Below are 25,218 nucleotides of genomic sequence, written 5' to 3' on the forward strand. Positions count from 1 at the left end.
ATCCATCCAATAAAATTATTCATAAAGGTTAACCAATTTATGAAATCCTTTCAGCCAAATGAGCCAAGATGGCCCCATAGCGGACCGGTTTCCACCAAAAGAGAGGGAAAACAGATTGCCAACGGTAAGCTGAGCCGCGCATGCCCAGGAATCAAGCACCGCGAAGCTTTCAGTTTTTGGACTCCCTCCTGTCGAGCAGGTGACGTCATGTAGCAGTACTGTAGAGGCTCCACTTTTCCCCTCTCTCAATTTGTAACTACCAGCATCAGAAGCGGTGGGGCACAGAGGGATAAGGCCTTTTATTTGTTATTTTTAGGGACGGTAAACAATTGCACCGGAGAGCGCCAGCTGACGATCTTGCATTTTTATACTCCGGATATTCCAAAAAGGAATGATTTAATCACAGAGAAGACCTCTTCGATTTTTAGGGATATTTTTATTTTATTTTTTTAAAAAGGACATTACAAATGTAGGTTTGCATACGTTTATTCACCAAGCAAAATACATGTTCGTGCCACCGCGCAACACCTCGCCTTTTTAGGCTGGAAAAGCCTTTTTTTTTTTTTTCTTCAATATATTCATTTTATTAGGCTACACATTCTATGATCGTATCTTGTCTGCTCCGCTACATTTGCTAGCGTGTCGGAGAGAGCTTGTTGGAGGGCGCAAGAAATAATAAATCACGGCGGACAATTGTGCGGTTTGGATGAGGTGTTTCAATCCAACCATACCAGTGCAGCCTTAACGTGAACAATTGTGATATTTCCATAAGCAATGCCATCTTGCAGTGCAAACATGCGGGCTGTTGGATTGTTCTACCTTGGATGTTTTCTCACAGCATGGGTTCCCACCGAAGCCGTTGAAGGTAAGTAGCAGTGATTAAACGTGTTAAATTGTCAATGCATGCAATAATTTGGGAGACAGTCTGTAAAGATTTTACAGATGGCCTGGTAATTGTGGTCATCGAGATAGGTGTGGGCTGCTGGTTTCGAAACCCACTGTATATGGCCAACAATATTCAGCAGAGAATGGTTCATTTCAGTGTTGAAGGGTTGATTTCAAACATAAATATACCGAATGAGGTATTTGCGCAATCCGTTTTGTTATCACCTGTGCTGTGATTGCTAATCACGACTACTACATTTTTTTCTGTCCAAATTAATGCTCCTGGTAATCCATTACAAACGTTCGGCTTCTTTCTAATACTCTCACATACCGTGTCACTATCAGCATTTCGGTACAGAAGCCACAAATCGGCCACAAGTACCCTTTTAACGCCAGCTTGGAGATGTGGGAGTTATTTTGTAATAGCGTCACAGACTCTAATGATGTTCGCGCGAGTCGTTTTTAAATTTAAAACGCCAGTCGAATGTTATTCTCCTGCCTCACGTCACAATGGAATGGTAACAGGATCAGTGAAATGAAACGGCCTGCTCGAGTCGATTTGCATTCAGTTGGCTTTCTTGATATTCCCTTATTCTTAGTGCTATATTCAAATGCAGAGATAGACATATCTGGTAGTGTTTGGTGGCCGCCTTAAGATGAATCTTAACTCTTAAACGTTAATTATTTTAACGTTTGTTTCGGATGACGTAAACCTCCTTATCTATGGCAGTCATTCGTGGCTAATTGTATTGAATCTCAACATTCTCGTTGATGTATAACCCAGTTCATGAGTCAGAAGTTCCGGTTTGTTACACCACCCAGAACCGACTAAAGGAATCCAAACTAGGCATGTCTTTGCACCTCTACAACTATTTCCAGTGGTACCATTTTATTTTTCATAAACTGTTATTCTCAAATAGTTTGAAGTCCATGACATGGGAATTTGATCCATGTGCAAAAGAAAGCGACATAACTGAAGGAACAATACCATATTTCATGATTTAATATTCAGTGTTTCTCATTGGGTAGAAGTGATATGAATCTGAGTATACACACATATGGATGTAGATTTACAACCACATTATGGGATGTTTCTAATTGCCTGATTCATCTGATTATTCAAAGGGAGTTTGAGATATGTAAGACTGATTCATTTGCCTACTAAAATGTTTTAAAACACAAAAGAGCTTTAGCTGACACTGCACATTGAGGTTGGCCTATTATTCATTTTATTGCATTTGCTTTATAGGTTTTGATGTTAACAGTCCATAGAAATGAGAGGAAAATGGTGTCTACAAAGCCTACTGGATGCCTTTTGCATAAATACTCCAAATTCTTTTCTTTGACGTGCATAATTTATGCAACAGTCCTTTTTAGTAAGGTTCAGAAAACTGGCCTACATTTTGAACTATGCACATCAGAATGTAATGCTTATGCCAGAGAACTTGGTGCATAATTTAGGCCTGGTCAAGAAATTTTAAAAACTTTTAGTGAACTTTTAATCATCTTTCATATGTTTGGCATAAAATAAGTTACTTTGTTTAAATCCTGTTTACTCGATCAAATAATCCTTGTCTAGCTCCTAAAGATAAAGACATATAAAGAATTTTGCTGTAAGACATGTTTTGTTTTGTTTTAGTTGCTGAGCATGTTTGACCCATATGCCACCGCCTCAGACGAGTGTCATTTACCAATTCACTGATTTTCACTCAGTTGCAATGGCCTCTGCAGAGCTTTGATAATAGGTTTAGTTTAGATCATAAGAAATGAACCTCAGCAGACCTCAGATTAACCTTTACTGTTATCTTGTCTAGACAGGGTTCTGTGCCTGTGTGATATGTGGGTTATTTTATTTTTTTTATACTGGATGGTAAAGATATCTGTCCTAAACAAATATTCCATATCTGAACACACCTCATCTCAACACACTAAAATGATTGTGATGGGGCAGATAATTTTCATATCATTATAAAAAAAAAGAGTTGCTGATCACTGTCTTTTTGCCAGAGCTCAGAGTTTGGCTGCTTTGTTGAAAGCGAGGAGGAAATGGTCTGGATAGAGGCGGGGCTGAGGGTCAGGGGTGGTATTATCTTGCTCCTCCCTCCACCCTCTCTTGAACATCTGGAAAGAGGAGAACGATTAGTCGTGGAAGTATATATATGCAACTTTAGGAGAGGAATGGGAAAGCAGGCCATTAGCAACCAGCCTTGGCTCTGCTCTGACACTCCTTAGAGCTCGCTGGCTTGGAAGACTGGGTCTGGAGAGGCATTGCCTCCCTTTTAGATCACAGTTTTGGCATGTAAGTACTGATATAATGTAGATGCTAGCATTTGGCTTTATTGAATTCAGAGGGACCCTGAATACTTTCTGCTGTCCCAGCATAATATTGAGAGACAACTATAAGTAAACCACTTGTAGTTTGATTTCCCTGAAAAGTGTTAACATTGTGACTCCGGCGCATTGACTGATGTTTGGGAAACCTGTTTGAAAACAGTCATTATGTATAATTTATAATTAGAAATGGCATACTTCACCTTCAAGTGAGGGAAGAGAACTGATACTTTTTTTACTGTCAGAGTGAGATGCAACTTTTTGGTTTTCCTGAAGATATAGGAAAACCAAAGGGTCCTTTAAGTCTTTTGCTGTGTAATTTATCAGCATATCATCTTATGTACACATTCTGTCTTTGTGCCTCTATACTCCGGAGGTTTCTACAGTCCTCTTATAGTCTGACATAAGTCCATGAATCCTCCCACATTCATACATAAATGCATCTACTCATACATTTCAGTGTTCATTCAACCATTCGTTTCTCCCACACCATCTCTGTCCCTTTTGAAGAATGAATAGGGCTAGATTATAAACCTTTTGGTAACATTTCAATTCAGGCTTGAATTTCTTTTGTTGTTATCATTGATTATTTTTAATTTTCAGTGCATATTGAGGGGCACAGGAACAGCAAAGTCTGTTACATCATCTTTACCTGATGTAAAGTCTACTTGCACCACAGATGTTTAAATGTGTCCACTTGATTTCTTAAAGGAATGACCTGGTTTAATACAAGTTGAGCTATTTCGACAGTATTTGTGACATGCTGTGGATTACTACAGAGAATAATTTCAACGCATCCCTCAGTTTGTAAAAATAAACAGAAATTGCATACACAATAATGCACTTACAATGGATGTCTATAAGGCAAGGGATTACACCAGAATTAATGTTAACATTTCAGTCTGCTTTTAAAAAGCCTAATAGATACAAGTAAGAATAACAGAATAAAATAGCCCCATCACTAAAAGGTCGATTTAGACAATTTTACAGCTCTAACACACATTTTTGTAAGAAAGAATGAATATAAGTGCTTTATAAAAAATATAAGCTGCACATTTCTTTTTTAAAGAGGAATTTTTGTAGCATAATGTTGATTACCACATTTTTTACATGTCCCTCGTTTATTTAAAAAAGCAAAAATTGTGATTACAGTAAGACACTTACAATAGAAGTGAATTGTGGCAGTTCATAAACGTTAAAATACACACTGTTTCAAAAGTAGAATCACAAAACGTAATCATAATACATGTTAACACTCTTGTAGTGCACCAAAATCTCTGTTCTACATGATTTTAGTGTGATAAAATAGCTTGCAGAGTTTAGCGGCAAAGGCTTTGTATCGTCATGGCGAAGCTGTTGTAATATTGGGATATAGCTTAACACTTCTTTGGTTAGTAAGTTATTTTTTTCATGTAAAATCATGTTAACACATATAATGTTTACATCTTGTGGCATTACTTTTGAAACAGTGTGTATTATAATGTTTATTTACTGGCCTTATTCATTTTAATTGTAAGTGTCTTACTGTAACTTACTAATTTTTGGCTTTTTTTTTTTAATAAAACGAGGTTTAAGTCAATTTGTTTTGTGGTAATCAACATTATTCCACAAATGCTGTCGATTAAGCTCTTGGATGCTGTCCATAGAGCTTAACTTATTTAACCTGATACATTCCTTTAATAGTAATCATGGCTTTGAAATAAAATCTAATCTTAAGCAGGTTATTTTTGTCTTTGTGCAGTAGGGCTGCAACTAATGATTATTTTGATAATCGACTAATCTAACAATTATTAGAACGATTATTCGACTATTTGGGCAATTTTTACAACGATTAATCATTAGCTCTTAACCGACTATTCAGCTTGTGCCCGAGTTAAAAGATTGTATTAAACATACACTACCAGTCAAAACTTTTGAAACACTTGACTGAAATGTTTCTCATGATCTTAAAAATCTTTTGATCTGAAGGCGTATACTTAAATGTTTGAAATTAATTTTGTAGACAAAAATATAATTGTGCCAACATATTAATTTATTTCATTATAAAACTAAAATTTAACTAAAAAAATAAACGTTTTGGAAATTGATGACTTGGACCAAATAATAAAGAAAAGCAGCCAATAAGTGCCCAACATAGATGGGAACTCCAATACTGTTTAAAAAGCATCCCAGGGTGATACCTCAAGAAGTTGTTTGAGAAAATGTCAAGAGTACATGTCTGCAAATTCTAGGCAAAGGGTGACTACTTTGAAGATGCTAAAATATAACAGTTTTGATTTATTTTGGATTTTGTTTAGTCACAACATAATTCCCATAGTTCCATTTATGTTATTCCATAGTTTTGATGACTTTATTATTATTCTTAAATGTGAAAAATAAAATTATAATAAAGAATGAGTAAGTGTTTCAAAACTTTTGACTGATGGTGTACTTAATAACAATAAAGAGGACAAAATCATCTTTTAAAAGTACCTCTAAATGACATTCACTAAATTAGAGATAATTTTTTTTTTTTATCAAGTTTATATCAGTAAAAATTCACTGCAACAAATCCTCTTGTCATCAAGTTTTTTTGTCTTGTTTTACATTTAAAAATATCAAAAAATCCTTAACATGATACATTTACTTTAGAAGCAACATATAAGATGTTAAGAATTGCTTTCAGAGAATGTATCGTGAATATTAGTGTATTTTTTTATATAAGTGTATTTTTCCACTTGTTTATACTTCTACCAGTGCAGTAAAGTCAAAATATACTTATATTTAAGATATTTTCTCTGAAATCAAATCTGAATATCTTATATGCTGCTTCTGAGGTTTTATATAGATTTTATATTCAACATTCTCAGATAACAAATTTTTCTTCAGCAGTATAGCTCTCAAAGTAAATGTATATTGTTTTAGATATTTATATTGGAAAGCAAGCCAAAACAAATAAAAAGTGTCTTTTGTTGCTGATCAAAATGGGCGAAGACTACCCTCTCACCTTTTTGTTCACCTTGATCCATCTTTAACTCACACAAAAAAACAAATTCTCTCTTCTTAATAAAGCTGCGTATTGCGCATTTTTTATTCTCGATAAAAAATGCACAGTGACACATATATTATGATTCAGTATGTCACTAGCCTTCACGTTATAATCTAGCTGCACTAAGTGCGCATGAGGGACAGGTGTCCTCATGACAGAGGGTGCATCAGCCAGGTGGAGTTCAAACTCTTCCCCCTTAGATCGGTCACTTCATGTGACTCATAGAAGCGGCACTGACCGCACAGAAAAATGCCAGTTTCGGATGTTGTACTTATTTACATGACCTGCTTCCTTATTATTTGAACTTTAATAAAGGATGCATTAAATATATAACAGGGGTGTTTTCTTTTAAAGACACTCAGCATGCAAGGTTTGCTTAAGCGGAACGGCAGCTCCGCTTTATTTCACAGCGAGAGTGCTTCTGTATTTACTTATTTTGTATTTTTGTATAATTTCCTCATACTTTACATCTCCTGAAGCTGTTTGGAGTGTGTCTGGACTGTGAACTGTGTCTTCTTCCTCTCCTCAGTCAGGCGCGAGCTGCAGTTCTCCTCTCGCGCATCATCATTAGTTTAATATAATTTCATTTTACGTTAAATGACATCAAATGACTAATTGACAACGAAAATGTTTGTAGACAAATTTTTACTGTCGCCATTGTCAATAATGTCGACTAATCGTTTCAGCCCTGCTGTGCAGTAATTGTCTCTTGAAATAAGAAAATCACAGTGTAATAGCATTAGATTGCTCTGCTGGAATTTTGCCACTAGAGGTTGACCGATATGGGTTTTTTAATGGCGATGGCAATGCCAATATCCAGAGAGCAGGGTAGCTGAAAAGCTTATATAATGCAGATATATTACACAATTTAACATAATAGTAAATGGTAATATACCTCAATTCTCTAAAAAATGAATTAACTTTTATTTACCATTTTACTTAAACTTTCACACGCAACTTAAAAAAAAAAAAATTGTGAGTTTTAGATGATAGTAGTTTCTCTTGGTTTTTGTTTAGTCTTCCCATTTTAGTAATTGTTTGCACAAAGAAATTGTAATACATTAGGAAGAAGTAAATAACAACTGTGCAAACAGTAGTCCAGCAACCACGGACGGTATAATGTGCGCGCTAGCAATCGCATTTTCTCACAAATAGACAGAATCAAACTTATTGCACATACAGTGCAAAGTGAATATGACATTTACTTATAGTGCATGTTAAGTGCTTTTACTTTGAAGTTGCTCTGTCTCTCCCATGTGGATCCAGCAGTTTACTCAGCCTGGATCTGCTTGGAGTGTCACGGACTGTCTGTCGCGCAACATTCGTGAGTCAGAGAAACACAGTTTAGATCCAGGCTATTATAAAGCACGCTTATGTGTATATATTGAATATACTGTATGTGAGCACTCCACAGGAAGAAAACATATTTGCTTAAGTTTCGTGAGGTTTATGAATTAAGTTTGTTTAAACAAGATATCCACATATTTGTAGACGGTATGTGATGGAAGTTTTATTGATATTTGCCTTTGTATCATTAGACAAGACAGTTAACAGTTACAGAGAACTGTAACTGGAGAAGAGGGAGAATGAAATGCATGAGGATTGTGAAATAAATCTATTTAAATTAGATATCCACATACAGTTGAAGTCAGAAGTTTACATACACCTTAGCCAAATACATTTAAACTCCGTTTTTCACAATTCCTGGCAATAAATCATAGAAAACATTACCTGTCTTAGGTCAGTTAGGATCACTATTTTATTTTAAGAATGTGAAATGTCAGAATAATAGTAGAGAGAATTGTTTATTTCAGTTTTTATTTCTTTCATCACATTCCCAGTGGGTCAGAAGTTTACATACACTTTGTTAGTATTTGGTAGCATTGCCTTTAAATTGTTTAACTTGGGTAGCCTTTCACAAGCTTCTCACAATAAGTTGCTGGAATTTTGTCTCATTCCTCCAGACAGAACTGGTGTAAATGAATCGGGTTTGTAGGCCTCCTTGCTTGTACACATTTTTTTGGATTGAGGTCAGGGCTTTGTGATGGCGACTCCATTACCTTGACTTTGTTGTCCTTTAGCCATTTTGCCACAACTTTGGAGGTATGCTGTCGGGGTCATTGTCCATTTGGAAGACCCATTTGCAACTGAGCTTTAACTTCCTGGCTGATGTCTTGAGATGTAGCTTCAATATATCCACATAATTTTACTTCCTCATGATGACATCTATTTTGTGAAGTGCAACAGTCCCTCTTGCAGCAAAGCACCCCCACAACATGATGCTGCCACCCCCATTTTTTCACGGTTGGGATGGTGTTCTTTCGCTTGCAAGCCTCACCCTTTTTCTTCCAAACGTAACAATGGCCAAACAGTTCAATTTTTGTTTCATCAGACCAGAGGACATTTCCCCAGAAAGTAAGATCTTTGTCCTCATGTGCACTTGCAAACTGTAGTCTGGTTTTTTATGGAGGTTTTCCTTGCTGAGCAGCCTTTCAGGTTATGTCGATATAGGACTTGTCTGTAGATATAGATACTTGTCTACCTGTTTCCTCCAGCATTTTCACAAGGTCCTTTGCTGTTGTTCTGGGATTGTTTTGCACTTTTTGCACCAAACTACGTTCATCTCTAGGAGACAGAATGAGCGGTATGATGGCTGCGTGGTCCCATGGTGTTTGTGCTTGCGTATTATTGGTTGTACAGATGAATGTGGTACCTTCAGGCATTTGGAAATTGTTCCAAAGGATGAAACAGACTTGTTGAGGTCCACGATTGTTTTTTTCTGAGGTCTTGGCTGATTTCTTTTGATTTTCCCATGATGTCAAATAAAGAGGCACTGAGTTTGAAGGTAGGCCTTAAAATACATCCACAGGTACACCTCCAATTGACTCCAGTTAGCCTATCAGAAGCTAATTGCCTAAAAGCTTGACATCATTTTCTGGAAGTTTCCAAGCTACTTAAAGGCACAATTAACTTAGTGTATGGAAACTTCTGACCTACTGGAATTGTGATATACAGGTGCATCTCAGAAAATTAGAATATCGTGGAAAAGTTAATTTTTTTCCGTAATTTAATTCAAAAAGTGGAACTTTCATATATTCTAGATTCATTACACATCAAGTGAAATATTTCAAGCCTTTTTTTGTTTTAATCTTGATGATTACGTCTTGAAGTCTAGTGTGAAGTTTCCACAGTCAGTGATGATTTGGGGTGCCATGTCATCTGCTGGTGTTGGTCCACTGTGTTTTCTCAAGTCGAGAGTCAATGCAGTCATCTACCAGGAGATTTAGAGCACTTCATGCTTTCATCTGCTGACAAGCTTAATGGAGATGCTGATTTTCATTTCCAGCAGGACTTGGTACCTGCCCACAGTGCCAAAACTACTAGTAACTGGTTTGCTGACCATGGTATTACTGTGCTTGATTGGCCAGCCAACTCGCCTGACCTGAACCCCATAGAGAATCTATGGGGTATTGTCAAGAGGAAAATGAGAGACACCAGACCCAACAATACAGACGAGCTGAAGGCCGCTATCAAAGCAACCTAGGCTTCCATAACATCTCAGCAGTGCCACAGGCTGATTGCCTCCATGCCACACCGCATTGGTGCAGTAATTCGTGCAAAAGGAGCCCCGACCAAGAATTGAGTGCATAAATTAACATACTTTTCAGAAGGTTGACATTTCTGTATTATAAATTCTTTATTCTAATATTTTGAGATACTGGATTTTTGATTTCCATGAGCTGTAAGACGTAATCATCAAGATTAAAACAAAAAAAAAAGGCTTGAAATATTTCACTTGATGTGTAATGAATCTAGAATATAAGAAAGTTCCACTTTTTGAATTAGATTACGGAAAAAAATTAACTTTTCCACGATATTCAAATTTTTTGAGATGTACCTGTAGCCAATTAAAAGTGAAACAATCTGTCTGTAAACAGTTGTTGGAAAATTACTTGTCATGCATAAAGTAGATGTCCTAAATGACTTGTCAAAACTATAGTTTGCTAATTTGAAATCTGTGGAGTGGTTAAAAAAATTAGTAAAAAAACATTTGGAATGCCCAATTCCCACTACTTACTAGGTCCTCGTGGTGGCGTGGTTACTCACCTCAATCCGGGTGGCGGAGGACAAGTCTCAGTTGCCTCCGCTTCTGAGACCATCAATCCACACATCTTACCACGTGGCTCATTGTGCCTGACAGCGTGGAGACTCCGCATGTAGAGGCTCATGCTACTCTCTGTGGTCCACGCACAACTTACCATGTGCCCCATTGATAGCGAAAACCACTAATCGCGACCACAAGGAGGTTACACCACATGACTCTACCCTCCCTAGCAACCGGGCCAATTTGGTCACTCAGCACACCCTGGATTCGAACTCACGACTCAAGGGGTGGTAGTCAGCGTCAATACTCACTGAGCTACCCAGGCCCCCAAAAAATGAGTTTTAATGACTTCAACCTAAGTGTATGTAAACTTCTGACTTCAACTATATATACAGATGGTATATGATGTTTTATTGATATTTTACTTTTTATCAGACATGACGGTTAACTGCTACAGGAAACTGTTGAGAAAAAAGAGAACATGAAACACTCGAGCACTTAAAATATCATGAGCTCATATGCGTCTGCATGGCTCTGATATGCGGACAGTTTAAATGAGACTGTGTTGCACACCCACCTATTATTGTGATAACACAATGTCACTAATAACAAAGCTAACTGTGATTGGTTATTTACGTGTCTCAGACAGCTCCTTCACATGCTAGCAGGCGATTCTCGGCACTGTCGCTGCTTGAGAAACTAATCAGCCAAACAGGAAAGTTTATCAGCCAATGCTGATAATTACAAATTTCCCAATATCAACAATATATCAGTCGATCACTATTTACCAACCAGGATCTGAGGAGGCTCTAATTTCCCTCTCTTAACCTCTCCTCTTCTCTCCGTGGGAAACACTGTAGACTCTTCTGCGACTGAGGGCTAGACCTGGGTTTGCATAACTGACTAGGCATCCTATGTTTCATCCATGTGTGTGGGGGGTGGGGGTAGGGGGGCTGATAATGAAAGGATATTGTTGATCATGGTGAGCTGAGTGTGCTGTAATTGGTGTTTTCTGCATGCAGCATTACTGTTTACCCTATTTAACTGCTAGACCTGTGAGGAGGAGATGCATGTAGCAAAACAGAAGAAGGTGGATGCTATTGACGTGTTAGTGACAGGTGACATAAGCAAGTGGTTAGCAAGTGCTTCTGTCTGCTCCATAGTCCTTTTTTGCTCTGATGTGATAAACGTTGTCTATATGGGCAAAGATGTGTTGCACTTGACCCTTTCTTTAGAGTTTATGAAGATTTGATGTTTTTGAAAGTCCTAATTGATCTCCTCTTCACATGAGGCGCAAACATTGCTGCTTATATGTTGAGACCATTTGCCAGGTTGTCTTAACATCTTGCACTAACATGATAGAACTCTTTTGTATCTTTCTGCTCTCCCTACATCTCATCCAGAGCTGTACAGCAGTTATAGTCTATGCAGGATATTTTAAGTTGCTGCATCCTGGAGTAGAATGGCAGTTCTCTAGAAACATACATTTGGAAATGTGAGGTATCAGACCCAGCACCTTTGACATGCTTAAGGGCTCTTTTGTGGCAGACTTGTAATTATTCATTGGGTTATGTGAGATGACCAGTATTAGAAAGAAAACAGGTGTTCACCTGACATTATTACCCCCTTTAATAGTTTCATGGGAGGTATACACTAGGAACATGTCTGGGCAGCTCCGTAAATCCAGGTAAATCCTGTTCGTTCTTCCTAGTCAGATCGATTAAACTGCAGTGTCAGATATAAAACACTGTCATAAGGCCAGAAACCGTTTATGGTAGCTTTATGAATACATTTGTGAATCGATCATAAACAAGTTTTGCAGGATTTTGAAGACCTAGTTGAAAGGAAGACCCAGCAAATAATTGCTCTGTACTGAAATAAGGAAGAATCAGTTTATCAATACACAATGCAGAGCAGAGTGAGGCCATTCATGAATTGGTTATTTGTGAGTTCAATGTAGGTTGGACAGAATACATGTTTTGTTAATTTTTATAAGTACAAAGAAGGATTTGTTTTCCAATTATATGTGTTGGGTTTTCCATTTCAGCAACCTACAGGCAAGAAGCCAAACACCAATAACTGTAAAATAGGAATAATGAAGTTTACAATAACAACATGCAGTGCTAATAATGTGCACTTTGTTTCATAAAAATAAGGTAGGTGGGAAGATACAGTAGATAACAGTTTTGATTTTCACTCTGGTTGAGGCACTAACCGACTGTCAGTTACAGGGTTGTTACAGCTTGCTTTTCTAATTTCAATTAAAAAAACAAAACAATAAACGCAGTGTACTTTTGATTAGGAAGTTTCAACATTTGTCAGTATATTTAACTGATAGCTACAGTTGAAGTCAGAAGTTTACATACACTTAGGTTGAAGTCATTAAAACTAATTTTTTAACCACTCCACAGATTTAATATTAGCAAACTGTACTTTTGGCAAGTCGTTTAGGATATCTACTTTGTGCACGACACCAGCAATTTTTCCAAGAATTGTTTACAGACAGATTTTTTTACTTTTAATTGACCATATCACAATTCCAGTGGGTCAGAAGTTTACATACACTAAGTTAACTGTCATTAAGCAGCTTGGAAAATTTCAGAAAATGATGTCAAGCCATTAGGAAATTAGCCAATTAGCTTCTGAGAGGCTAATTGGAGTCAATTGGAGGTGTACCTGTGGATGTATTTTAAGGCCTACCTTCAAATTCAGTGCCTCTTTGCTTGACGATGGGAAAATTAAAAGAAATCAGCCAAGACCTCAGAAAAAAAATTGTGGACCTCCACAAGTCTGGTTTATCCTTTGGAGCAATTTCCAAATGCCTGAAGGTACCACGTTCATCTGTACAACCAATAGTACGCAAGTATAAACACCATGGGACCACGCAGCCATCATACCGCTCAGGAAGGAGACGCATTCTGTCTCCTAGAGATGAACATAGTTTGGTGCGAAAAATACAGATCAATCCCAGAACAACAGCAAAGGACCTTGTGAAGATGCTGGAGGAAACAGGTAGACAAGAATCTATATCCACAGTAAAACAAGTCCTATATCGACATAACCTGAAAGGCTGCTCAGCAAGGAAGAAGCCACTGCTCCAACACCACCATAAAAAAGCCAGACCACAGTTCGCAAGTGCACATGGGGACAAAGAACTTTTTGGAGAAATGTCCTTTGGTCTGATGAAACAAAAATTGAACTGTTTGGCCATAATGACTAGCCCCCGACCGATACCGATTTTAGAGAAATTCACCGAATACCGATATGGTGGGCGATATATTTCATTTTTGAGCTGGAATGAAAACAGACCTTTTCTATGTGGATTTTTCACAGATTTTTCACCGATATGACTATGCAAAGGTACTCAGAAGGCTGCTTTCTTAAATATTTTTATTAAAGACTATTTGACATTATTATTATTATACATTGTCAACAAATTCTAGAAATGAACACTGAGAAAATAAAGAATAAATAAAAATAAAATAAATAGCTTAATAAACATCAGTACTGTATGGTTAGTATCAGTCAGTTGCTGACCATTTAAATAAAGAATAAATAAAAATAAAATAAATAGCTAAATAAACATCAGTACAGTTTAGTATCAGTCAAATGCTGACAATTAAAATAAAGAATAAATAAAAATTAAATAAATAGCTAACTAAACATCAGTACTGTGTTTTGTAATTAACATTTTTTAAATCATACAATAACAAGGAAATGCAAAACATATATAAAATCAACATTTTAAACCCCACAACCCCCCCCCCCAACCCTCAACCCTGCCCCCCCCCCCAAAAAAAACAACAACCCTGTGGTCAAACATAAGTAAATATATATATATATATATATATATATATATATATATATATATATATATATATATATATATATATAAAAAAACAAACAGACACACACATACATACATACATACATACATATATATATATATATATATATATACACACACACACACACACACACACAAACATACATTTTATATATATATATATATATATATATATATATATATATATATATATATATATATATATATATACACACAAACATACATAATAATCATACTAACTATATTACACTACTCTCTCCACACCCCACCCGAGAGCCCTCCAAAAACTCCAAATACCAGCCCCATTTCCGGATAAACAAATCCAAGCCACCCCGTCTTCCCGATGACACCTCCTCATAAGCCGCCACCCTCCCCACCTCCGTGCACCACTCCGGAAATGGGGGCGCACCAGCTGACCACCAACCCCTCAAAATAACCTGCCTGGCGATCATCACACAAGTCAGAACCCATTTCTCTATATGACTATCCCCCACATCAGTGACCGCCCCATCGCCCAGAACACAAAGTCTGGGGCAAAACGAAACCCGAGTGCCTACCACGTCAGACACAAAATTCTGAACTTTCAACCAGAATGTCTGGATCTCAACACACCACCAAAAAACATGGGCCATGTATCCATCCTCCGATTGGCATTGCCAGCAGGTGGGTGTGATTTTAAGACCAAGCCTATACAATCTAGAGGGGGTCCAATAAACTCTATGCAAAATTTTGAATTGCATAAGATGCACCTTTGCATCTCTAGATGCAGACTTAATGTTTTTAAGAATCCTAACCCACACTCCCTCCTCCAATACCAAGTTGAAGTCTTTCAAGTTGAAGTTGAAGTAACCCATACTCTCTTGATAGAAGTTAAAGCTCCATCCCCCAGACTCTGAATTATCAGGGAGTAATACACTGATGCCTCATGACCTTTTCCAAAAGCAGTAATCTCCTCTCCTAGAGTATCAGCTGCTTTAGGGGGGTGTGTGTTACTCCCAAAAACAGTACAAAGCAGGTGGCGCAGTTGTAAATACCTATAAAACTGAGATCTGGGGATCCCAAAATGTTGAACCAGATTTTCAAACGATCTCAGCAGTCCACTCTCATATAGATCTCAGAGTGTAGCAACCCCACTCCCAATCCACTCGACCAGCAGAAGGGGGACTTACCGATACACAATCTTGGGTTCTGCCATATGCTCGAGGCAACATTTAAATAAATGTCCGATTTAAACATTCTGGACACTTTTGTCCATACCGAGTGTACATGCGAAATAATGGGGTGTGACTTAACTTCTTCGATTAGTATGATAGAGAGGCTTTGCAATGGCGAAATAGGGGCAAGAACTTCCTGTTCAATACCAAACCAGGGAGGGGCTCTCTCAAGTGGAAGAGACCAATGACCCAAATGTCTGAAACTGAACGCATAGTAATAAAACAAAATTTTGTGTAGGCCTAGCCCACCTTTGTCAGTCGGCCTATGTAACTTATTGAAATGCAATCTGGGACGCTTGCCATTCCAAATGAAGGACTTCGCTATGCTATCAAATTGCTTGAAATAAGAGAGGGGGGCATGCACAGGGAGAGATTGTAGCAGGTAGTTAAATTTTGAAATACAATTCATTTAAATAACATTAACCTTCCCAATTATCGATAAATGTAATGAAGCCCACCTGCCCACATCGCTCGAAGACCTTTTTATTAAAAGGTCAAAATGAACTAACTAAATCTGACTAATTTGCTGGGAATAAAATCCCCAAATACTTAATGCCCTGTTTGGGCCACTGGAAGGCGCCCGGCTGGAAAGCCGTTACTGGACAGTACGCTGTCAGAGCCAAAGCTTTGGATTTAGACCAATTGACTTTGTACCCTGAGAACTTGGAAGAAGAGTTAATAATTCTGTGGAGGCAAGGCATAGATCTAGTAGGGTCAGAGACAAATAATAAAATATCATCTGCATAAAGCAGAAGCTTATGCGCCACGCCTCCCGCCGTCACCCCTGGAAAATCGTCCTCCTTATCGTGGCTGGTAATGGTTCCAGGGCAAGACAGAACAATAATGAGGAAAGAGGGCAACCCTGTCGGGTGCCCCTATCCGGAATAAAATAATCTGAAATTAATCCATTTGCTTGTACTGCTGCTACAGGGTGTCTATAAAGTAACTTAATCCAAACAATAAATGTACTCCTGAACCCGTATATTTCCAAAATCTTAAAAAGATAATCCCATTCTACCATATCAAACACCTTTTCGGCATAAAGTGAGATGGCAACGACCGGAGACTGATCATTCGCTACTGACCACATAATATTGATGAAACGCCTAAAGTTATCAGAAGAGCTACAGCCCAGAATAAACCCCACCTGATCTATATGTATAAGAGATGTCATAACTTAATTGGTTAGCCAAAATGTGACACAATTTTTACATCTAGCTGCATTTGCAAAGTCTGGGAACAAGAAAATATTGTGATTCTTCCAAGAAAGTTTTCCTTTGCTCCTCGCCTGGCGCAACACGAGAACTTTATCGGATGATCTCAGAAATTTGGCCAGAATTGATCGAGGCCTCTCTCCCTCAGCCGATCTCCGAGCCGGCACTCTGAACTCGCTCGATTTCCAGTTTATGGCCTGTTATGTCGAGCAGACTCGGGGAGAGCTCGTCAAGGAATTTCACCATATCTCTGCCTTCTTCATGCTCAGGAATTCCAACAATCTGTATGTTTCTCCTTCGGTTCATATTTTCGAGATATTCTAGTTTTTCCTAAATGTGTTCCAAGTCTGTTTTGGATGCGGGTGTATTAGCGGATAATTCCCTTTCTGATGACTCCAGATAATCGATTCGTTTCTCAACATCTGCCACTCTTGTGACCAACTCAGAGAATTTGTTTCCATCACCGTAATCGATCTACGTATTTCAGTGAGATCCTCCAAGTCAGCAACAACCTTCGTCAGCATCACCGAGATGTTGGACAGTTGACGCTGAATTTCTTCTTCCGACGTGCCTTCCAAATCGAGTCCTGATGATATCAGTCGGGCACTAATAATGGCCATCATTATGCTTGGAGGAAAAAGGGTGAGGCTTGCAAGCCGAAGAACCCCATCCCAACCGTGAAGCATGTTAGTGGCAGCGTCATGTTGTGGGGGTGCTTTGTTGCAGGAGGGACTGGTGCACTTCACAAAATAGATGGCATCATGAGGAAGGAAATTTATGTGGATATATTGAAGCAAGACATCAGCCAGGAAGTTAAAGCTCTGTCACAAATGTGTCTTCCAAATGGACAATGACCCCAAGCATACCTCCAAAGTTGTGGCAAAATGGCTTAAGGACAACAAAGTCAAGGTGCTGAGTGGCCATCACAAAGCCCTGACTTCAATCCGATAGAAAATTTGTGGCAGAACTGAAAAAGCATGTGCGAGCAAGGAGGCCTACAAACCTGACTCAGTTACACCAGTTCTGTCTGGGGGAATGGGCCAAAATTCCATCAACATATTGCGAGAAGCTTGTGGAAGGCTACCCTAAATATTTGACCCAAGTTAAACAATTTAAAGACAATGTTACCAAATACTAACAAACTGTATGTAAACTTCTGACCCACTGGGAATGTGATGAAAGAAATAAAAGCTGAAATAAATCATTCTCTCTACTATTATTCTGACATTTCAAATTCTTAAAATAGTGATCCTAACTAACCTAAGATGGGCAATGTTTTCTATGATTTAATGTCAGGAATTGTGAAAACCTGAGTTTAAATGTATTTGGCTAAGGTGTATGTACATTTCTGACTTCAACTGTGTATGTTTAGTCTATATCTCTTAAAAAGCCTGGCAGAGGTAATGCATCCATTTCAATAGGGTTGCAAATTTTAAGACATTTCCTTATTCTGCAATCATTAACGTTAATGTATGAAAATCAATAAATAATTAACAATAATAAAATATAGCTCCAAGCAGCCATTATGGGGCCAAGCACCAACATGGCAACCACTGCACAACACTAATCACAACCCAAAGATCTCACAGAGCATGACTTTCCGTTCTAGAGTTTAGTGTGCTATCCAATACACTACACAGCCACAGAGTTGCCAGTAAACAAATGGACATACCAAGCTTAGAGGAATCACAGCCAAGCACAGCTGTTCCCATGATCAGCTATATATTCATGACATTTTTTTAACAAAGGGGAAAATAATAATTTGCTTTGGGAAAAGCCCAACCATTCAGTGAAAAGTATTCAAAAATCTCAGATTTGGCAAGCATTACACCATAGGAAGCGCAACACATTGCATGAATATGACATACAAAGCAACCCCATGCTACTTCATGAGTCACCAAAAATGACATAAACAGAAAAGTTTCACAGATGCTATAGAGACATACCAAGCTGAGAGTCATCATGTTTTGAATAAAAAATTTAATATGGTGGTGTACTGATATGGCTGATATCAAACACAGCATAAAGAAAGAACAGATATAATGTATTTTGCAAATACTCAATATTTCCCAGTTGCCCCAATCTGGTCTCGAACTGGCAACCTTTCGATCACCACAGCACACAGGTAAAATGCACCTTACCGCTGGACCACATCGCCACAGGTGCTGAAGAAAAATACCAAGCTAAGAGTCAGCAGGTTTTGAAAAAAAAAAAAAAAAAAAGTATTCAAAATGGTGGAGAGCTGATATGGCTGATATCAAACACAGCATAAAGAAAGAACAGATCGGTTATAATGTGTTCTGTGAATACTCCGAATTTTTCACATTGCCCCAGGCTGGTCTTGAACCGAACCGGCAATCTTTTGATCCCCAGAGCACTAAGGCATGGCACATTGACTTCTGGGCCACATTGCCACAGGTTTTTAAAGGTGTTGAAGAGATAAAAACCAAGATTAGAGTAAGCATGTTTTAAATTTAAGAAGTATTCAAAATGGTGGAGAGCTGATATCAAACACAGCAGAAACAAAGAACAGATCGGTCATAATGTATTTTGCAAGTACTAAAATGTTTTCAAGTTGCCCTAATCTGGTCTCGAATCAGCAATCTTTTGATCTGCAGAGCACAAAGGCATGGCACACTGACCGCTGGGTGACATTGCCACAGGTTTTACAGTTGCTAATGAGATATACTAAGATGAGTGTCAAAAGTTTTGAATAAAAAAAAAAAGTATTCAAAATGGTGGAGAGCCGATATGGCTGATATCAAACACAGCAGAGAGAAAGAACAGACTGGTCATGATGTATTTTACTGATTAGCATACTAGCTGATTAGCTTGTTAAACTAATGTTGCCTGGATAGCATTGTGATCAAATAGCCTTATAAGACAGAAAACCCAAAAGTTAACTTGCTAACTGATTAGCATGCTAAGCTATCATAGCATGAAGCATGATAACCATGTTAAACAGACCACGTTATTTTGAACAACATGTGTTGCTGTCTCCAAACTTCTCAATCCTTTCCTTCACACTCCCATATATATTAGAACAACACTAAGACAAAGAAGAACAAGAAGTGTACCTGCAAAAAGAAATGATCTGTGATAAAACCTGCAACTTTTCAGTAAACACAATACAATATCAACTCTGTATAATATAACACTGGTTGCCCTGGGAATTGAACTCACGACCTTTTAAACTTTGACCTTTGACATGCCCATTGAGTGGCAAAGAGACTTCCTGAGGTTAGAGTCAGCACTCAAGTGTAGGTTATCTTTTGAACTATTGTTGGTGCTGTCTCCAAACTCCAAATCTCCAAAATAAATTTCAATATGGTGGAGGGACAGTATAGTTGATATGGGAAAAATTGGCATCGTTGAAATCCTCATAACCCACAGAATCCATAGACACCAACCTCATGATTTTAGGACATTTGGTTCAAAAGGTAACCCATAGGTGGTGCTGTTGCAAAACTGCATGTGCCCTCAGATCATGGTCCTCATGAAGCATACCAAGTTTAGTTTCGATAGGACAAAGGGTTGCCGAGATGCAGCCTCAAATCCATTTTCACATCGACCTTGTTATCTTTGTGATGCCATAACTTTTAAACAAAAGTGAAAATCAAAATTCTGAACAGTCATTTCTGTGCAGCATGGTCTGGAGATTATTTTGAGCCATTGTTTGGGAAAATCAGGCAAAGTTTAATGGAGGCATATCTTATGAACCATTACGTAGCATACCAAGTTTCGTTTTGAACTGTTGGCCAGATTTAGCCTTGCATGCAGTTTTACTTCGATCTCGTTTGTGTTAACGATTTGTGTTAACTGAGGTGAAAATCAAAAATCTGTTTTATTCAATCTGTGCGGCTTGGTCTGGAGATTATTTTGAGTGCGGTTTCCTAACCAGACGCGACGTGATGCGATACCGCAATATTCCTACACTAAAATGATAATAAACGTACCAGAACGTACCTCAGTTTCTCACTGAAGGTACGTATGGACATACACTTTTATGTCAAATCTCAGGGGGATAGGACACGATCACACACATACACAGGGCAAGGTTACTTTATGAATCGCATCAAATTTCAGTCTGTTACCATTTTTTATTTTCACGCACTCACACAGTACTCTGTTATTTCGTGTATCTCCATGTGACAGGGAAGCGGAGAGAAAGTCAAAATGAGCTGCCGTGTGTGTGTTAGTCTGTGTGTGTGTGTCTATAGAGCTCCGGTTGAAGAGAACAAGACCTCAAACACAACATTCTGTAGGTCTGTAACATCCTTGATGAAAATAAAGTTGTTTTGAACTGGCTAGTGTCACCTCGGCTTTAATATACAGTTATGAGAAGGATCGCGTGTCGCATCGTTGCGTCTGGTTAGGACACGGTGTCAGTGAGAATTAGTTATCTTTCACGATTTCTTTTCATCAGGATGTGGTATTTAAGATTTAAGTATTTAAGAATATAAGATCATTGTAACCAAAGGTAAAAGTAAACCATGATAACATGGACAGTAACCATAAAACAAATTATGCCATTTTTTAAAATAAGAAAAACACATCCCAAAATTTAATTGTATTCCCTTATTACCCCGATATATTGATTTAAGTTCATATTTTTTAATATCTGTGATATTTGGATTGAAAGCCTTTGCTACAATTTCTGTCTGTTCATGGTACAGATTTCTCCTTTAATCCTTTTCAGTGCTGTTTAGAATGTTGGGGCCATTTAATACGATTTTAAACTAGTTTAATTATTGACACATTATAGGTTTTCATAGAGGTTTTAAACAAATAATCAATGCTGAATCCGCGACACAGCCCACACTTCTCGCAACGCTGTTTATGATGATATGCACGGCTGAGCACTCGAGACTGGTCTGCGTGTAAATGCACGTCTCTCCGCTGATCTGTTCATTGAGCCTTGAGTCGCGCTGACTGATCCGGGTAGAGCTGATTACTTTCACGTTTTGAATGTTTGCCATTTGATATTTCTCATGCGCAACAAAAAATGAAAGTTTGTTGGTTCATTAGATATTTCAGACCTTTTTATTTGAAGTTAAGTCAAATAACACAGTGTGAATTCAGTATATAGCAAACCCCTACACTGGTGATGACAGTGAGATTTCAGGTGAATGTACAGTACCTGTATGCTCTCTTGGTGAGAACTGACATGATTGTTTGTTTGGATGATACAGTGAGACCCTAGTATTAACACTGCTTGTTGTATGCAGTAAATGTAATGTTAATTTATAGAGAAACGCTCCATGTTTACTTGATCGCAGTATCGATTCAGACACACTATCTCATTTCTAAATGACAACGATTCTGCAATGTATATTAACGTGCAGAATATTAACGCATTCCAGTGGCATGCATAAAGCGGTCAAATTTAAATTAAACTTCACTTCGTCGCGTTTTTAAATGTTGATAAACTTTATATGGCATCTACAAAACACATCGCTCCTGCATTAGATGCTGAATAAACTAAAACCCACCGGCCAAAGATGTTTGTCCAGCACAGTGCTTTATTTATCTCTGTTCAGTTCAATATTTTAATAGCCACCGATGCTACAAAAATACCGGCATTACCAAGATCTGACTAAATTTGCTACCTGTGCCCTGTTAGATCAGCCAGCTGCTTTCAAACGCTCACATGTGTGTATCTGCCCATGCACTTTTGTGTTGTGATGAATGCAGCGCTCCTACATGAGACTCTGCACTGGTTTTAATCAAAATATCCCTCTTTAGGTGAAATTAATGTAAACACAGCTGTTAATGAATTACCAGTGTAAACAGAAGGGATTAAATCGGCCTGTGCTGTCTTGACGAGATATTAAAGCAAACACAGCCATTATTGTATAAGCAGACGGGACAAATTCTACAAAATGTTAGATTTGTGCAACGTCTAAATGTATTTAAGCTGCATGCTGTCTGTTATAGGCATTCAGGCATTCTTACTGCATCAAATCAGTATTAATGTAAATCCATCATACAGTAAAGAGTGTCTAATATTTAAGTAGTTTCATTTTGCATTACATTACCTTTTTTTAATGTTTTATATTATAATTTTTTTAATGTTTAATTGCTACTGTTGCTAAAAAACTTAAAGCACTGTTTACTCTGTTCTCTATTTAAAGCTACACTATGTAACTTTTGGCCTTCTAGCAGTTAAAAAATAAAACTGCATGCATCTTGCGGAATAAATTTTTTTCGGTAATGACGCAAGTTGTGCTTCGGCTCTGCTCCTCTGCGCAAATGAATGTGGTTCGAGGCACCGTTGTACACATGAATACAGGACATCTTATCAGAGTGAATGGACAAATAAATAACGAAAGAAAGGAAAAGACGGATATCCGAAAAATGTCATCTGAGCAGATAAGTGCCATATCTTATGCTGTTGTTTTGACTTATTGGAAACATTGATGTTTTGATTCGTTAACATTAGACATAACAATTGCTAGTCTGATGAGGTCAAACATTGTAAAGTTTTTAGAACTGCAGGATATTCTGTCCAAATAGACCACGGTAGTAACTAATTTATAGATTGTCATTGTTACCAACCAGTGTTCAACATCGTTTCAAGACTCACATGTCCTTGGCAAGCCTAGGACTAAAGGATTTATTTATATAAATTATTGCAGTTATAAAGAAAATATACACACATGTGCTACAAGTGAAAAGTTCTGCACCGATTACAGTATAATTATTGTACACAGACGTGTGTGTGGTTACACAACTGTACATAAATCATATCAATAAAATATCTTGCCTGTTGAGTAAGAAAAAAGCCATCTCTTGGTCGCTTTTAAATCCTTTAAGATCTTGTTGTCGCCACCTCTGAAAGGCCAAGCCGATGTTGATTCGGGTTTTATTACGGACTCTGTCGCTTTCACTTTTTGCTTGAAGACTCTGCTCTGTTCGGGGTTTCTTTTCTTTTTACAACCGGTGATTCCCTGGAGGTTTGCCATTTTGAATGTTCCATGGTCAATTTTTCTCGTTCGTTGCGACAACAAACTTTCAGCTTCAGCTACTCCCACACATGCGCTACAGTAGCCAGATCTTATTTTCTCTGTGTACGAATATGACGTGAACATGCATGGGCGAATGACATATGTATGCAATTTCCCGTGAAATCTGTCCCGACAGCTCTAAAATATAAATCATTATTATAGGTTTATCAAAGTGTATTTGGGTAAAGTAAATACACTTTGATGCACTCATTAATAACATTTTGTTATTTTTATTTCTTTCTGATTAACACTATTGATTCCAACAAATGAAACGGAAAAGCAAAACATATATGCACAGAATTAACTTTAAACCCCCATGATTTCCTTCCCCCTACACACACAAAAAAAAAAAAAAAAAATGATAATAATTGCACACATTTAAACTATAAATCCCTCTCCACTCCCCCTGTGGAAGGCTCTGCGGGAGCCTTCCAAAAAGGTCAGATAGCTGCCCCACTTCTTAAGGTTGCGTAGCCTTCTATCTGACATCTCCTCAAATGCCGCCACCCTGCCCATCTCCGTGCACCACTCCCGAAATGAGGCCACACCAGCCAACTTCCATACCCTCAGAATGATCTGTCTACTGATTAGTGCCCAACCGATATATCGGTCGGCCGATATCGGTATCTGCATATATGTTTACCGATATGCGCAGATATGAAAACTTTTTTTCAGAACATATAATGCAGAAAACAATCCTTTAGAACTGGTGTCATTACGTAGTTTTCCAGCAGAGCACGCTCCGTCTCCATTGTTTACAGAGCTGACTCTGAGCTGATGGTGGCTCTGCAGACAGGGCAGAGTAAAGCGGTGTGGAGTTGAGTGGTGTCTTTTCGGTAGGCTGCTAACTAGTTTGTGAAATAAATACTGGAAAGTTAATAAACAGTGACCCCATCATTTTCTCATTTCAATATAACTAATATAATGTTAACCCTGTCCCTGACAACCATGTCACTCATGTCTGTTTACTGTTAGCCAGCTATAGTTTGTCAGTGCAGTCAGTAATGTAGCAGATTGAAAGGTAAACATCAGAGCATATTTTTGCAGCTCAGCAGACAACGGTGCGGTGGTGGATTGTGTCTGTTGAGTGTTGATTTCACGCTACGCTGTTACCTAGTTGGTGAGATGCAATGCTGGTCCATCTTTTACTCTCCGTGACAATGAGCTTATAGCTAACTAGCTAACCACGTAGCTACGTTCATTGCTTGTCAGCTGAGTGGAAGCTAATTTGTAAACATGTATTCACCAAACTGTTTTGTTCAGGATTCACAGTTTGGTGGCCCCTGCAATTGAACAATTCCAGTCATTGCATTTATAAAATGTAATATTTAAAAGTCTGGTTTTCCACCGTTGAAGGTTTCCCCTGAACTTGTATAGCAGAATACGGTGTAACACCGCTGTTTTTCTCGTCTCGGCAGGTCTGCTTCTTTTTTTTTTACAATCTGCCCCTAATTGACTGGCAGTATTAAAATAGTCAGCATTTGACTGATATTAAACATACAGTACTGATGTTTATTTAGCTATATATTTTATTTTTATTTATTCTTTATTTTAATGGTCAGCATTTGACTGATACTAAACATATAG

General features: G+C 38.0%; 1 protein-coding gene across 1 annotated transcript in view; it reads left to right on the forward strand.

Moving 5' to 3' along the window:
* Positions 1-272: 272 nt before the first annotated feature.
* LOC127419590 (low-density lipoprotein receptor-related protein 1-like) overlaps positions 273-25,218 on the forward strand; it is a 220,280-nt gene continuing 195,334 nt past the window's right edge. Inside the window, exon 1 of the mRNA XM_051661097.1 lies at positions 273-865. Coding sequence (XP_051517057.1) covers positions 775-865 — 91 coding nt within the window. The 5' untranslated portion in view covers positions 273-774. The remainder of the gene's footprint in view (positions 866-25,218) is intronic.

Source organism: Myxocyprinus asiaticus, chromosome 29 (genome assembly GCF_019703515.2).
Source record: "Myxocyprinus asiaticus isolate MX2 ecotype Aquarium Trade chromosome 29, UBuf_Myxa_2, whole genome shotgun sequence".
NCBI lineage: Eukaryota > Metazoa > Chordata > Actinopteri > Cypriniformes > Catostomidae > Myxocyprinus > Myxocyprinus asiaticus.